This window comes from Scyliorhinus torazame, chromosome 14 (genome assembly GCF_047496885.1).
Source record: "Scyliorhinus torazame isolate Kashiwa2021f chromosome 14, sScyTor2.1, whole genome shotgun sequence".
Taxonomy (NCBI): domain Eukaryota; kingdom Metazoa; phylum Chordata; class Chondrichthyes; order Carcharhiniformes; family Scyliorhinidae; genus Scyliorhinus; species Scyliorhinus torazame.
In genome coordinates this window covers 187,649,307-187,665,329 of record NC_092720.1, presented here as the reverse complement: position 1 = coordinate 187,665,329, position 16,023 = coordinate 187,649,307, and the positions used below count along the sequence as shown (strand labels likewise).

At 50.0% G+C, this 16,023-nt stretch overlaps 1 protein-coding gene across 8 annotated transcripts in view; it reads left to right on the top strand.

Annotated features, from left to right (window-relative positions):
- Positions 1-16,023, top strand: part of LOC140390285 (macrophage mannose receptor 1-like) — a 181,856-nt gene that overhangs the window by 71,108 nt on the left and 94,725 nt on the right. For 7 of the 8 annotated variants that reach the window (XM_072475309.1, XM_072475315.1, XM_072475307.1 and 4 more), the window contains 3 exons: positions 4,676-5,029; positions 11,235-11,345; positions 14,862-15,224. In XM_072475309.1, coding sequence (XP_072331410.1) covers positions 4,676-5,029; positions 11,235-11,345; positions 14,862-15,224 — 828 coding nt within the window. The remainder of the gene's footprint in view (positions 1-4,675; positions 5,030-11,234; positions 11,346-14,861; positions 15,225-16,023) is intronic. The other variant, XM_072475310.1, reaches the window with a different exon arrangement.

Genomic DNA, 16,023 nt, shown 5'->3' with positions numbered 1-16,023 from the left:
GGGGATTACGGGGATAGGGCGGGGGAGTGGGGTTATGGGGATAGGACGGGGGAGTGGGGATTACGGGGATAGGGCGGGGAGTGGGGTTATGGGGATAGGACGGGGGAGTGGGGATTACGGGGATAGGGCGGGGAGTGGGGTTACGGGGATAGGACGGGGGAGTGGGGGTTACGGGGATAGGGTGGGGAGTGGGGATACGGGGATAGGACGGGGGAGTGGGGTTACGGGGATAGGACGGGGGAGTGGGGGTTACGGGGATAGGGTGGGGAGTGGGGTTACGGGGATAGGACGGGGGAGTGGGGTTACGGGGATAGGACGGGGGAGTGGGGTTTACGGGGATAGGACGGGGGAGTGGGGTTATGGGGATAGGACGGGGGAGTGGGGTTTACGGGGATAGGGTGGGGGAGTGGGGGTTACGGGGATAGGACGGGGGAGTGGGGTTTACGGGGATAGGGTGGGGGAGTGGGGTTACGGGGATAGGACGGGGGAGTGGGGTTTACGGGGATAGGGTGGGGAGTGGGGTTTACGGGGATAGGGCGGAGAGTGGGGTTACAGGAATAGGACGGGGGAGTGGGGTTTACGGGGATAGGGTGGGGAGTGGGGTTTACGGGGATAGGGTGGGGAGTGGGGTTTACGGGGATAGGGCGGGGGAGTGGGGTTACGGGGATAGGGTGGGGGAGTGGGGTTACGGGGATAGGACGGGGGAGTGGGGTTACGGGGATAGGGCGGGGGAGTGGGGTTACGGGGATAGGGTGGGGGAGTGGGGTTACGGGGATAGGACGGGGGAGTGGGGGTTACGGGGATAAGGCGGGGGAGTGGGGTTACGGGGATAGGACGGGGGTGTGGGCTTACGGGGATAGGGTGGGGGAGTGGGGTTACGGGGATAAGGCGGGGGAGTGGGGTTACGGGGATAGGACGGGGGAGTGGGGGTTACGGGGATAAGGCGGGGGTGTGGGCTTACGGGGATAGGGTGGGGAGTGGGGTTTACGGGGATAGGGCGGGGAGTGGGGTTACGGGGATAGGGTGGGGAGTGGGGTTACGGGGATAGGACGGGGGAGTGGGGTTATGGGGATAGGACGGGGGAGTGGCGTTATGGGGATAGGACGGGGGAGTGGGGTTATGGGGATAGGGTGGGGGAGTGGGGTTATGGGGATAGGGCAGGGGAGGGGGGTTACGGGGATAGGCCGGGGGAGTGGGATTACGGGGATAGGGCGGGGGAGTGGGGTTACGGGGATAGGGCAGGTGAGTGGGGTTACGGGGATAGGCCGGGGGAGTGGGGTTACGGGGATTGGGTGGGGGAGTGGGGTTTACGGGGATAGGGCGGGGGAGTGGGCATTATGGGGATTGGGTGGGGGAGTGGGGTTTACGGGGATAGGACGGGGGAGTGGGGTTACGGGGATAGGGCGGGGGAGTGGGGTTACGGGGATAGGGCGGGGGAGTGGGGTTACGGGGATAGGATGGGGGAGTGGGGCTACGGGGATAGGGCGGTGGAGTGGGGTTACGGGGATAGGCCGGGGGAGTGGGGTTACGGGGATAGGGCGGGGGAGTGGGGTTACGGGGATAGGGCAGGGGAGTGGGGTTACGGGGATAGACCGGGGGAGTGGGGTTACGGGGATTGGGTGGGGGAGTGGGGTTTACGGGGATAGGGCGGGGGAGTGGGGTTTACGGGGATAGGGTGGGGGAGTGGGGTTACGGGGATAGGGCGGGGGAGTGGGGTTTACGGGGATAGGACGGGGGAGTGGGGTTACGGGGATAGGGCGGGGGAGTGGGGTTACGGGGATAGGGCGGGGGAGTGGGGTTACGGGGATAGGGCGGGGGAGTGAGGTTACGGGGATAGGACGGGGGAGTGGGGTTACGGGGATAGGCGGGGGAGTGGGGTTACGGGGATAGGGCGGGCGAGTGGGGTTACGGGGATAGGGCGGGGGAGTGGGGTTACGGGGATAGGACGGGGGAGTGGGGTTACGGGGATAGGGCGGGGGAGTGGGGTTACGGGATAGGACGGGGGAGTGGGGTTACGTGGATAGGGCGGGGGAGTGGGGTTACGGGGATAGGGCGGGGGAGTGGGGTTACGGGGATAGGACGGGGGAGTGGGGTTACGGGGATAGGACGGGGGAGTGGGGTTATGGGGATAGGGCGGGGGAGTGGGGTTACGGGGATAGGACGGGGCCGTGGGGTTACGGGGATAGGACGGGGGAGTGGGGTTACGGGGATAGGGCGGGGGAGTGGGGTTACGGGGATAGGGCGGGGGAGTGGGGTTACGGGGATAGGGCGGGGGAGTGGGGTTACGGGGATAGGACGGGGGAGTGGGGTTACGGGGATAGGGCGGTGGAGTGGGTATAGGTAGGGCACTCTTTCAGAGGGTCGGTTCAGACTTCATGGGCCGAATGGCCTCTTTCTGCACTGTGGGAATTCTAAGTCCACGACCAGTAAGCACTGAGCCCTGTGGACATTGGACGCCAGTGTAATTGGACACTTGCTTACAGTTACACAAATAACCTTCTACCTCGGTCTCCTACCACTGAGCCAGTTTTGGATCCAACTTGACAAGTTACCCTGGATCCTTTGTACTTTTACCTTCTTTACCAGACTCCCATATGGGACCTTCCCAAACGTTCTGCTGAAATCTGTATACACTGCATCAACTGCACTACCCTCATCTACACACCTGATCACCTCCTCAAAAACTCAATCAGATTTGTTTGGCATGACCTCCCTCTGACAAAGGCATTCTGACTACCCCAATCAAACTGTCTCTCCCAAGTGGAAATTAATTTTCTCCTTCAAAATTTTCTCCCAATAGTGTCCCTACCACTGATGTGAGCCTCAGTGGTCTGTAACTCCCTGGTTTATCTCTGCTATGCTTCTTGAAAAGTGGAACCACATTGGCGGTCCCCCAGTCCTCTGGCACCTCTCCCGTGGCCAGAGAGGAAAAAAGATTGGGTCTGAGCCCCTGTAATTTCCTTCCTTGCCTCCCACAGAAACCTGGAATACAGCTCATCTAGGATCGGGCGGGAGAGTGGGATTTCAGGATCGGGTGGGGGATTTGTCCACTTTTAAGTCCCCAAAGCCTCCATAATCCCCTCACACCCTATGCCAAACTGTTCAATCCCTCTCCCGAATTATGTGCCCACATCCTCCTCCTCCCAATTGAAGTATTCATTTAACACCCTCCCAATGTTCTTCAACTCCACACACATAGATTGGTCCCTAATGGGACCATACTCTTAACATGGTTATCCTCTTCCCCTTAATATACTTGCGGAATATGTTGGGATTCTCCCTGATCCTACCAGCCACTGTTTTTTCATGCCCCTCTTTGCTCCCCTAATTACTTTCTTAAGTTGCCCCCTTCACTTTCCATACTCCACTAAGGCCTCTGTTGATTTGCTCCCTTTGTAGCTGCTGAAAACTCCTATTTTCTTTCTTACCCTATCCTGAATATTCCAGGATTCTCTGGGCTTGTTGCTCCTGCATTTCACCCTAAAAGGGAACATGTTGGGCCTGTATTCTCCCCATGTTGTTTTGAACGTGCCCCCTGCCCCCGCGCCCCCCCCCCTCCCCCCGCCAACCCCACTGCTCTGCAATAAGTTTTCCACAAGCTGCTCCCAGTCTCCTTTGGCTAGAGCCTGCCTTTTTGTAATAAAACATGCCTTCCCTCAATCCAAAGCTGTTTTTTGTAGATCATCTTTTTCCTTTTCCATAACAAACTTAAGTTGTACTGTGTTATGGTCGCTATCACCAAAATGCTCTCCCAGTGCCACCTTGAACACCTGTCTGCCTTCATTGCCCAGAATTAGATCCAGCACTGCACCACCATGAGAGGTGATATGATTGAAACAGATCAGATTCTTAAGGAGTTAGACAGGGTAAATGTTCGGAGGATGTGTCCACTCATGGGGGAGCGTAGGACCAGAGGGCATAGACGCAGAATAACGGGGTGCTCATTCCAGACAAATTTGAGGAAGAATTTCTTCTCTCAAAGAGTGGTGAACCTTTGGAATTTTTTACTCTAGGAAGCTGTGGAGGCTTGAAAATATCCTTCGATATTTTCAAGGCTGAGATCGATAGGTTTTTTAATCAGTGGGGGAATTAAGGGTGACAGAAGGAAGGCAGGAAAGTGGACTTAGGGCCTATTAGATCAGCCATGATCTTATTAAATGCCAGAACATGCTCGAGGGGCTAGAATCATGGAATCCCTACAGTGCAGAAGGAGGCCATTCGGCCCATCGAGTCTGCACCCACCCTCTGAAAGAGCACCTCACCTGAACCCACTCTTGGACTGTGGGAGGAAACCGGGGCACCCGAAGGAAACCCACGCAGGCACTGGGAGAATGTGCGAACTTCAAACAGCACAGTCACCTGAGGTCGAAATCAGACCCGGGTCCCTGGCGTTGTGAGATAGCAGTGTTAACCACTGAGCCACCATGAGGCCTGGGATGAATGGCCTATTCCCCTATTCATATTTCTTATGGTTGAGCATTGTCCTTGCCTTTTTCTTTTGCAACCTAATGAATTGCAATTGTTTCCCTTTGGGTGGGTGGGTGTAGTGGGATGTTGCGGGATGTGGGGGGTTGGTAGAATGTGTAGTTGGTTGGTGGGGGGGGTGGAGGATGCGGGAGAAAAAGGAATTCAAAGACAAATAGAAACCGCAGTTTGTGTAAATTTCCTCTCCAAGGTCGCAGATCCTCAAGAAAGTACCACAAGGTCATCCTGGAGAAGACCTGGTTAGATGCCCGCGATTACTGCCAGGTCCACCACACCGATCTGCTGAGCATCCGGACCAAGCAAGAGAATTCGCAAACCAGCAAACTCTTTGACCAGATCAAGCTGGGATGGTGCGGTCTGTACAATGACCAGCAGTCAAGCACGGGCTGGAAGTGGGTGAACGGTGACCGTGTTGGCTATACCAACTGGAAGTCAGGCAACCCCTATCGCTACAAGATGATGACTCCAGTCTGCGTTTACATCCAGAATGGCAAATGGAGTGATGCCCCCTGCCGCTTCTTGTTTCCCTTTGTTTGCTACACGGGTAAGGTAATCTATGTATGGAACACAAATCATAGGGCCTGGATGGCACAGTGGCACAATGGTGAGCCTTGCTGCCTCACAGCGCCAGAGACCTGGGGCGAAATTCTCCCGAAACGGCGCGATGTCCGCCGACTGGCGCCCAAATCGGCGCCAGACGGGCATCGAGCCGCCCCAAAGGTGCGGAATGCTCCGCATCTTTGGGGGCCGAGCCCCAACATTGAGGGGCTAGGCCGACGCCGGGGGAATTTCCGCCCCGCCAGCTGGCGGAAACGGCCTTTGTTGCCCCGCCAGCTGGCGCAGAAATGACATGTCGGGGCGGCGCATGCGCGGGAGCGTCAGCGGCCGCTGACAGTTTCCCTTGCATGCGCAGTGGAGGGAGTCTCTTCCGCCTCCGCCATGGTGGAGACCGTGGCGGAGGCGGAAGGGAAAGAGTGCCCCCACGGCACAGGCCCGCCCGCGGATCGGTGGGCCCCGATCGCGGGCCAGGCCACTGTGGGGGCACCCCCCGGGGTCAGATCGCCCCGCGCCCCCCCAGGACCCCGGAGCCCGCCCATGCCGCCTTGTTCCGCCGGTAAATAGGTGCTTTAATTTACGCCGGCAGGACAGGCAATTTCTGGGCGGGACTTCGGCCCATCCGGGCCGGAGAATCGAGCGGGGGGGCCCGCCAACCGGCGCGGCGCGATTCCCGCCCCCGCCGAATCTCCGGTGCCGGAGACTTCGGCAACCGGCGGGGGCGGGATTCACGGCGATTCTCCGACCCGGCGGGGGGTCGGAGAATGACGCCCCTGGTCCTATTTCGGCTTTGGGTGATTGTTTTTCTGCAGTTTGCATGTTTCCCCCTATCTGCGTGGGTTTCCTCCGGGTGTTCTGGTGTTCCTCCACAGTCCAAAGAAGTGCACGTTAGGTGGATTGGCCATGCTAAATTGCCTGGTTAGTGTCCAAAGATGCAGACTCGATGGGCCGATTGGCCTCCTTCTGCATTGTCGGGATCCTCTGGTGCTTCGCCAATTTTCAGGCTCCTTTATCCTCCCTCCCCTCCCTGCCTCTTCACTCTTTCCCCTCACCTCTTCCCAGGAACATTGTCACAGTTGCCGGGCAGACTGCTTCATGTAGGTTTGGCAAAATGTCTGACTTTTGAACTCTTATGCCTCTGTTTATAAAGCCCATTGAAAGTGCAGGTTTCAATGTGGTTCGCTTTTCAACTCTGGCTTTTGTCACTCGCAATTTGGATTTTCATATTATGCGGCCAGCCCTGTTTCTTTGAACCTGGCTCTATGCAATATCCGGGCGGCAACATTGAAAAAACTGAACCTCACAAGCACCGCAAACAACAGTCCTGTGGACAAATGAGAATATCTAGAACCAGCAGTGACACATGGCACCAGGTTTTGCTTCTCATCTGTCCCACAATAATGTATTATTTCTATCCAGACAAGTGGGTTTTGTTCACAGAAAGATTACATGTTGCATTGAGTGAGCAATATTTTCCCGTTTTTAATTGAAACGAACCACACTTGCAAATGCCTAACGTATGGAGCGGAAAATACAGATGCTGGAAATCTGAAATTTGCACAGGAAATGCTGGAAGCACTCAGTAGGCCAGGCAGCATTTGTGGAGAGAGCAACAAGAGTCAATGCTTCAGCTCTATAATCTACACCTGATCTGACGAAGGGTCACTGACCTCGGTTTCTCTCTGCACTGATGCCACCAACAAGAACAACAAGGAAAAAAAACATTTATTCAATATAAAGGCTGGAATTCTCCGGCCGTTTGCTGGCTCCGGGATTGTCTGATTCCGCCAGCAGTTCACCCCACCTATGGGTTTCCCGGTGGTGTGGGGTGGCTTCAATGGGAAAATCCATTGACAGCCACGGGAACAGAGAATCCCGCCGGATGCACCCTGCTGGAAGACTGGAGAATCCTGCCCAAAAAATTTGATTATGATACAATACTCCTTTATCCCCCCCCCACCCTTAGCTTCAAAAATGTGTGCAGTTTTCATAAATATAACCCCACTCTGAAACCAAATGGCCAATGCCACTCAATCGATCTTCCATGGATTTCTCTCACAATCTCCCCCCCTCCCTCACAGATGATTGTCACATGAGGATTTCCCAAATTCTACTCCCCAAAATACACGCTTTTCAGTACACCTTTCAAGCAATGCTGTCCATCAGCTGATTGCACTAAGAATCCACTTCGGGTTTTCCAACTACCTTTTTAAACCAAGTTTCTGCTCCACTTTTTCACAAGGAATCCAGCACCAGGCTTTCCACCTCTCCTTATAGGCTTTCTTTATCTTGAATTGCAACATGCATCCAAACGCGAGTACTCAGTTCCCAACACAGAATACTATTGCTTCAAAAACTGGAAATAAGGACACAAACCTTACAGTTGTTTCAGATATGTGGCTTGTCTGCAGGCAATGTCATGAGCTCTTTCTTCACAATTCTGACTAACTTCCGTGAACAGTATCCTGTTCTAAAGACACTTCCTCCTTGTTCCTTTAACTTCAGACTCCTTGGACAGTTCACTTCTCTAGTTTCCTTAACTAGTTGTTCACTAAGTTGTGTGAACTTGTTTTCTTAACCATTACTCAATGGTATGGCTTTTCTTCCAGCAAAGCTGAGAGATGTTCCCTCCTCAGCTTCCTAAAACCAACTGTTATATTTCAGCTAAAACTACACTCAAAAAGCCTTCCTACCCTAAAGAAGATCCTGGTTGCCAAGCAATGACTTTTACTTCTCCCAGCTTGTTTACTTTTCATGCCATAACACAATAGAAGCACAGTTTGAACTGAATCCAAACGCCCCCCCCCCCCCCAAATGCAGACACCTTTGTCTAACATTAATCTAACTATAGGTTTACCATCGCTTAGACAGAAATGCCCAAATAAACCCCCATAAAACTACGTTATTTCTAATATTTAACAATACAATATAGCTCATCTAAAACAACCTCGGTTTTCCTGACGATTCCAACATTATGAAAGGGTTTATTACAGGTCTGCCAATCCTTTTAGCTGCGAGGGGGCTGGGGGTTGGGGCATATTTCTATCACTCGAGGGCGAATTTCAGAAAGATAAGCTTTGACACAAAAATAGACTGAATCTCAAAACAAGCTGAGGTTTTAAGGGAATAAATAATTGCTGGGCAAAAGTACAGCAATATCATGCCAATAAATTTGAAGTAAAAGAAAAGAGTAAATAATAAAAATAGCCACTGCGTGAGAGGATCAGTGTATGTGAGTGGCTGTGTGCGTATGCATTGATGTGTGGTGCTAAGAGTGAGTGTGAAACCTGAGACTGGGCGTAAGTCAATCTCTCGCACTCACCCCTTCACTCACTCACTTAGCCTCTCGTCACCATCCTTGCTCACTGACTACCAGCCACACACTCGCTCCCACACACACAGACACACTCAACCTCATCCTCCCCAGGCTCCGGGTCAGATGTACCTGGCTGCCCGAGCTCCAGCCTCACCATTGCTTCGCTTCCCTCAGCCCGGCAGCCCATCTGGGCACTCACTCACCAATGCAGTGTTTGCTTCTCCTCCAATCAAGGACTGATTCACTTCCTCATTTGCTGCTGAGAGGCCCACCTTGGGTGTGCACATGTGGAGTCTGCACGTTCTACCTGTGTCTGCGTGGGTTTCCTCCGGGTGCTCTGGTTTCCTCCCACAAGTCCTGAAAGACAAGCTGTTAGGAAATTTGGACTTTCTGAATTCTCCCTCTGCGTACCCAAATAGGCACTTCATTGCAGTGTAAGCTTATTTGTGACAATAATAAAGATTATTATTATTTTAAAAAAAATATATTTTTTATTCTCCTCCTTTTTCACATTTTCTCCCAAATTTACAACCAACAATAAACAATAATCAGTAATGAATGTAATGTCAATCTCCATATCAATAACAACGATCCCATCCTCCCACCAAACTCCAAACATTAGCCCGCATGTTAACATAAACAAATTACAAAAAGGAATCAGGAATCACCCATAGTCACCATTAATATATACAGTCCCCCTCCCCGCAACCCTCCCAGCCCCCAACCCCCCGATGTGATCCAATTCTCGAAAGTGCATAATGAATAACGCCCATGAATTGTGGAACCCCTCCACCCTTCCCCTCAGTTCAAATTTGACCTTTTCAAGCATGAAGAATTCCAGCAGGTCCTCCCGCTACACCAGGGCACAGGGTGGAGAGGTTGATCTCCACCCTAACAGGATCCGCCTTTGGGTGATCAACGAGGCGAAGGCTACAACATCTGCCTCCGCGCCCGTTTCCAACCCCGGCTGGTCCGACACCCCGAATATGGTCTCCTGAGGGCCCGGGTCCAGTTTCACGTGCACCACTTTAGAGATTACCCGAAAAACCTCCTTCCGGTAATCCTCCAGTTTTGGACAGGACCAAAACATATGAACATGGTTTTCGGGGCCTCCCTCGCAACGTTCACACACATCTTCTACCCCATCAAGGAGCCGGCTCATCCTCGCCCTTGTAAGGTGCGCTTGATATACCACCTTCAGCTGTATCAGCCCCAACCTCGCGCACGAGGTGGAGGCTTTCACCCTCCGGAGCACCACACACCAGAACTCCTCCTCCATATCATCTCTCAACTCCTCGTCCCACGTTGCCCTGATCCCTTCTAACGGCGCCTTCTCCTCCTCCAAAATAGCCCCGTAAGGCGCCGATACAACACCCTTCTTCAGTCCCCCTGTCGTCAGCACCTCCTCCAGCAATGTGGAAGCCGGCTCTCCTGGGAAGCTCTGTACCTCCTTTCTGGCAAAATATCGAACCTGCATGTATCTAAATGTTTCCCCCTGCTCCAGCCCATACTTCGCTCCCAGCTCTTTCAATCCCGCAAAACGACCCCCAAGAAATACATTTTCTAGTGTCCTAATTTCTTTCTCCTCCCAACTTCCATCCCACTTCCCTGGCTCAAATCTATGGTTCCTCCGAATCGGCATTTCCCTTGATCCTGCCCCCCAACCCGAAGTGCTGTCGAAACTACCTCCAAATTCTCAACAAAGCTATTACTACCAGACTCCCTGAGTATCTCCCCGGGGCCGTCGGGAGCGGCGCTGTGGCTAGCGCCTTCAATCCCGACCCCCTACCCAAACTCTCCTCCATTCTGGCCCACTGGGAGTCAACCCCTCTGACCCAGCTCCGTACCTTCTCCACATTCGCCGCCCAGTAATAATACAACAGGTTCGGAAGACCCAAACCCCTTGCCTGCCTTCCTCTCTGTAGTAGCACCTTTCTAACTCTGGCCTCCTTCCCTCCCCATATGAACGAAGTAATCATCCCTTCAATCTCTCTAAAAAATGCCTTTGGCAGGAAAATCGGCAGGCATTGAAAAATAAACAGGAATCGCGGCAGCACATTCATTTTAACCACCTGTACCCGACCCGCCAATGACAGAGGGAGACCATCCCACCTTGACAGATCAGCTAAGATTATGATGATGATCAGAAACACAAGCCAGTGAGAAATGACCGGTGATTGGAGGAGTCGCTCCATTGAAAATCATCTCATTGACCGTGGTTTTGAAAGCTGGTGCCGTGGGCTGCATAGAGGGGATCCCATTCCGATGCCTTTCCGCTGATGTGGGGCTGCCGTTAGGGCAGGGCGTCGGTGTGCTTTCCGGTGGTCTGCGCTTCTCGTTTGGGTGCCTTTCCACCGATGTGGGCCTACCGTTGGGGAGGGAGGGTGGGGGGGGGGGGGGAAGGTGGCCGTATGTTGGCTTTGCAGCTGGTGGTTTGTTTTCAGGAACTGTTTTGGGTTGAAATGTGCCTCCACCTGGGAGGGAAGGGGTGTGTTTTCTCTCTCTCACACACAGTGCCGTGCCCTAAAGGCAGGTGTGCCCATTTCCGGTCGTCTGTGCTGCTCATTTGAGGTGCCTTTCCGGGTTTGGGGCCTGGTTTGGGGAGGGGCTGTTGGTGGTGGTGGTTATGTGCTGGCTTCAGAGCTAGTGACTTTGTATTCTTTTTGGTGTCTGTAAATGCTTTTCGCATATTACTGATTTTCGTAACTTTTTAGCATGTTGCTGTTTCTTTTGTATCCCTCAGTGGTCAATAAACTTAAAATATCTGCATAGAGGGGGCCCACGGACCAGGATGAGTCTGGTTTATTATTAACAAATATGTTTCCAAGACAGATGAACGGTAGAGGTTCTGTTTGTAAAATCTCTTCTATTTTTGCAGACCTGTTGGGAAACCCCAAAAAGCCAATTCCAAAGTTAGAATACGAAGTATTGCCTGCGATTGATTTTGCGGTGAAACCACATCAGCTCGCTGAAAAGAGTTTACTTTCTGGTAAGAGTTAATGTTGGTTCAATGCAAGCCTTCCCGGTCTTGTGGGCAGGCACCAGACCAAAGTCCTCAAGGGCGTATTTGCTTTGTGTCTTGATGCGCAGAGCATTCACAATAAAGTAGATGAATAAACAGCGTAGATAGATATAAATGGTAATGATATAGTTGTAATTGCAGAGACATCCATTACCAAGGATGGGAATTGAACACCTCGGGGTATTCATTATTTTGGAAGGTGAAGTAGCATTGTTAGTAACAGGAAACCAATGCAATAATGAGAAAGGATATCATCTCGGAAAATCATAATGTGGAACAATATACGGGTGGAGATAGTAAACATCAAGGGGCAGAAAACGTGGCTGGGGGTTGTCTATAAACCCCCCCCCCCCCAAATGGTAGTAAAGATGTGAGGGAAGAAGTAAGGGAAGAGTGGTGAATCGGTGGAATTCACGACCACAGAAAGTAGTTGAGGCCAAAACATTGTGTAATTTCAAGAAGGAATTAGGTGTAGATCTTGGGGCTAATGGGATCAAGGGATATGGGGGAGAAGGCAGGATCAGGGTATTGAACTTGATGATCTGTCACAATCATAATGAATGGTGGAGCAGGCTCGAAGGGCTGAATGGCCTCCTGCTTCTATTTTCGATGTATGTTTCTATGGATTAAACAAGAAATCAGGGATGTATGCATAAGGGTACAACTGTAATTGTGGGTGACTTTAATTTACATTTGGATTTGACAAACCAGACTAACGATGGTATAACGGAGGAGTTCCTAGAGTGTGTATATGATAAGTTTTTTAGACCAATACCTTGAGGAACCAACCAGAGAACAGGCTATTCTAGATTGGGTACAGTGCAATGAGAAAGGATTAATTAACAATCTTATTGTACAAGATCCCTTGGGGAAGAGCGACCATAATATGATAGAATTCTTCATTAAAATGGAGATAAAATTGGCGAATCCAAACTGGGGTGCAGAAAAGAAAAAAGGGAACTAAGAGGGTGTGAGGTGCAAATTGACAATGATAGGTTGGGTAACTTTTCTGAAGGGATTGACGGTGGCTAGGTGATGACTCATATTTAAAGAACGTGTGCATGAATTACAATAATTATTCATTCCTGTCTGGGACAAAAATAAAAGAGGAAAGGTGGCTCAACCAAGGCTTACAAAATAAATTGGGAATATTAAATCCAAAGAGGAGACATAAAAAATTGCCAGAAATGGCAGTAAACCTGAGGACTGGGCAGGTGCCACGGTTGGCACAGTGGTTAGCACTGATGCCTCATAGTGCCAGGGACCCACGTTCAATTCCGGCCTATGGTTATTGTCTGTGTGGAGTTTGCACGTTCTCCCGCCTGCGTGGGTTCCCTTCTGGTTCCCTCCCACAGTCCAAAGGTGCAGGTAAAGTGGATTGGACATGCTAACTTTCCCCTTAGTGTACAAAGATGTGCAGGTTAACTGGGGTTACAAGGATAGGGCGGGAGAGTGGGATAGGTGGGGTGCTCTTTTGGAGGGTCGGTGCAGATGCGGTTGGCTGAATGGCCTCCTTCTGCACGGTAGGGGTTCTGTGGTTCTACTTTCGAATTCTGCAAAAAAGGTTAAAAAAAATTGACCAAGAAGGGAAACGTAGAATATGAGAGTAGAATTGCAGGGAACATAGAAACTGACCATAAATTATTCTATAAACATATGAATAGAAAAAGACCAATAAAGACATATGTAGGTCCTTACAGTCAGAAGCCATGGAAATTAGAATAGGGCTTAAAGAAATGTCAGAAGAACTGAAAACATGCTTTGGTTCTCTTTCACAAATAACCTCCCAGAACTGTTTGGGAACCAAGGGTCTGTGGTGAGAATTAAAGGAATTCGGTGTTAGTAAGAAAATGGCGCTGGGGAAATTAATGGGGTTAAAGGCTGATAATTTACCAGACCTGATAATGCACATCTCGGAGTATTAAAGGGATATATTAATACTCTGGAAATTTTGGAAGTATTGGTGGTCATCTTTCAAAGATGTACAGACTTTGGAGCAGTTGCTACAGATTGGAGGGTGGCAAATGTAACCCCCCTTTTTAAATGGGAGGGAGGGAGTGTTACAGACCAGTTGGACTGACATTAGTAGTGCGGAAGTTGCTCGAGCCTATTATAAAAAAGACGTGATAACAGAACATTTGGAAAGCATGAACAAGATTGGACAAAGCCATCATGGGTTTATGAAACAGAAATCAGGCTTAACAAAGTTACCAGAGTTTTTTGAGTATGTTACTAGTAGAATAGATAAGGGAGAAGCAGTGGCTGTGGTGTCCTTGGACTTTCAGAAGGCTTTTGATAAGGTCCCTCATCAGAGGTTAGTTGGCAAACAAATGCACCTGTGATATATAGTGATATGGATCGAGAAATGACTGACAGACAGGAAACAGAGAGTGGGAATAAATGGGTCTTATCTGATTAGCAATCAGTGACTAGTGGGGACCTGCAGAGATCAATGCTTAAGCCCCATCTATTCATTATATAAATAAATGCCCTGGATGAGGGAACTAAATGTAACATTTCGAAGATGACACAACACTGGATAGAATTGTGGGAGGTGAGGAGAATGCAGGGAGGCTTCAAGGTGATTGAGACATGTTGAGTGAGTGGGCAAACACATGGCAGATACAGTACAACGTGGCTAATTATGAAGTTATCCACTTCAGTGTGAAAAACAGAAAGGAACAGTTTTATTTAAATGCTGACTTATTGGGAAGTGTGGATGCACAAAGGGATCTGGGTGCCCCTGTACTCCAGCCAATGAAAGTGGAGAGGCAGATGCAGCAAGTAATTAGGAAGACGACAGATATGTTGACTTTCACAAGAGGATTTGAGTTCAGAAGTAGAGATGTGTTACTTTGGTGAAACAGGACCCTGGTGAGACCACACCTGCAGTATTGTGTGCAGTATTTGTCTCCCTACCTGAGAAAGGATATACTTGCCACAGAGGGAGTGCAGCGGAGGTTCATTAGGCTGATGTTGGGGTTGGCGGGACTGTGCTATGAGGAGCGATTGTTTCAACTGGGCCTGAATTCACTGGAGTTTAGAAGGATGAGAGGAGATCTGATTGAAATGTATAAAATTCTAACAGGGCAGGACATAATAGATGCAAGGAGGATATTTTCCCTGGCTGGGGGTGTCCAGAACCAGGAGACACAGTCTCAGGATATGGGTGGACCATTGAGGACTGAGGAAAGATTTGTTCACTCAAAGAGTGATTAACCTGTGGAATTCTCTATCACAGAATGTCCTGGAGACCAAGTTGTTGAATATATTTAATATAGAGATAGATTTTTTGAAGATTTTAATGGCATCAAGGGATAAAGGGGTAATATGACATTGATATACAGGATCAGCTGTGATCATGTTGAATGACGGAGCAGACTCAAAGGGACTAATGGACTGCTCCTGCTCCTTGTTTCTGTGTTTTCATCCCTTTGGCCAATGAAGACAAATTTAAAATACTCAATGTGCTCCCCTTCCTAGATGAGCTGATCCAAACAATTTCCAACCGGGAGTACTTGCTCATCAAGAAAGAGGAGACCTGGAGTGATGCCCAAGATCAGTGCAGGGCACAGTACACAGACCTGCTCACTGTGCAGAGCAAGGAAGAGAACAACATGGCCTCAAAGCTACTCAAGCTGGATGAACCGGCCTGGATCGGACTCTTCAATGAGCACCAGGCTGATTACAGCTGGATGTGGACCACAGGAGAGGCAGCCTCGTTTTTCAACTGGGACACATACTACCCAATGGATTTCGCTGCGATGCCCGTTTGTGTCATTATGGTCAATGGGAGATGGAAGGACGTGCCTTGCGACTTTAAGTTCTCCTTCGTTTGTTACACAGGTAAGCAGTGATTACACAGCTATTCCAGCAAACGGCTGGTATTTTCTTAGTGCTGGGTTCATGGTGTCGGTTTTCTCTTTGCCAATCATCACTAACATGTTCGACTCACTCAGTGTCTTCAGTCAAAGTCACAAACGGAAATGAACATTGTTACCCACGGTGACTCTGGATAGAGGTAAACTTCAGCAATCCTTTACAGGACTCCAGTCACGCAATCTAACCCTTGTAATCTTAATGATTCCAATCAGAATCGCAATAGGAACTATTTATCAGTTAAGTCTCTTTTTGCTGTTTCTCTAATCATCTGTTGACTTCCATCTTGCCTGTTTTATAAGCTATCTAGTTGAAAGACAGCTAATCCTTTATTCAACATTCCTTCCGAACAAGGCACCCTCTCCTTGCTAGAGAGAGATTTTTCTTGCTTAAATGTCAGCCATGACCTGCCTGAAGAATTCTGTGAGGAAGAACATAGACCATTGTATTATTTCGAGAAACTCTTCAAGCTATGCATTAGGAGGAAAAAAGGAGGAAAAACCTGATCATCCTGTGTGATCAAACCAAATTCTCTGTGCACATGTTTGCATACCCAGGGTATCTTTCAGATGGTTGAAGGAAAAAGATCTAGAAATGTTCCATTTTTCTAAACCCCGTTTATAAGTTAGATTCGAGGTTGGGCAAATTCCTCCTCGGTCCCCGATGATTGTGTACTCGTGTTTCAGAGTATCTGCCCTATCATGCCCCTTCAGCATTTTGTATAATCAAATTAGATCATGTTTAATTCTTTGAATCTCTAGAGTGT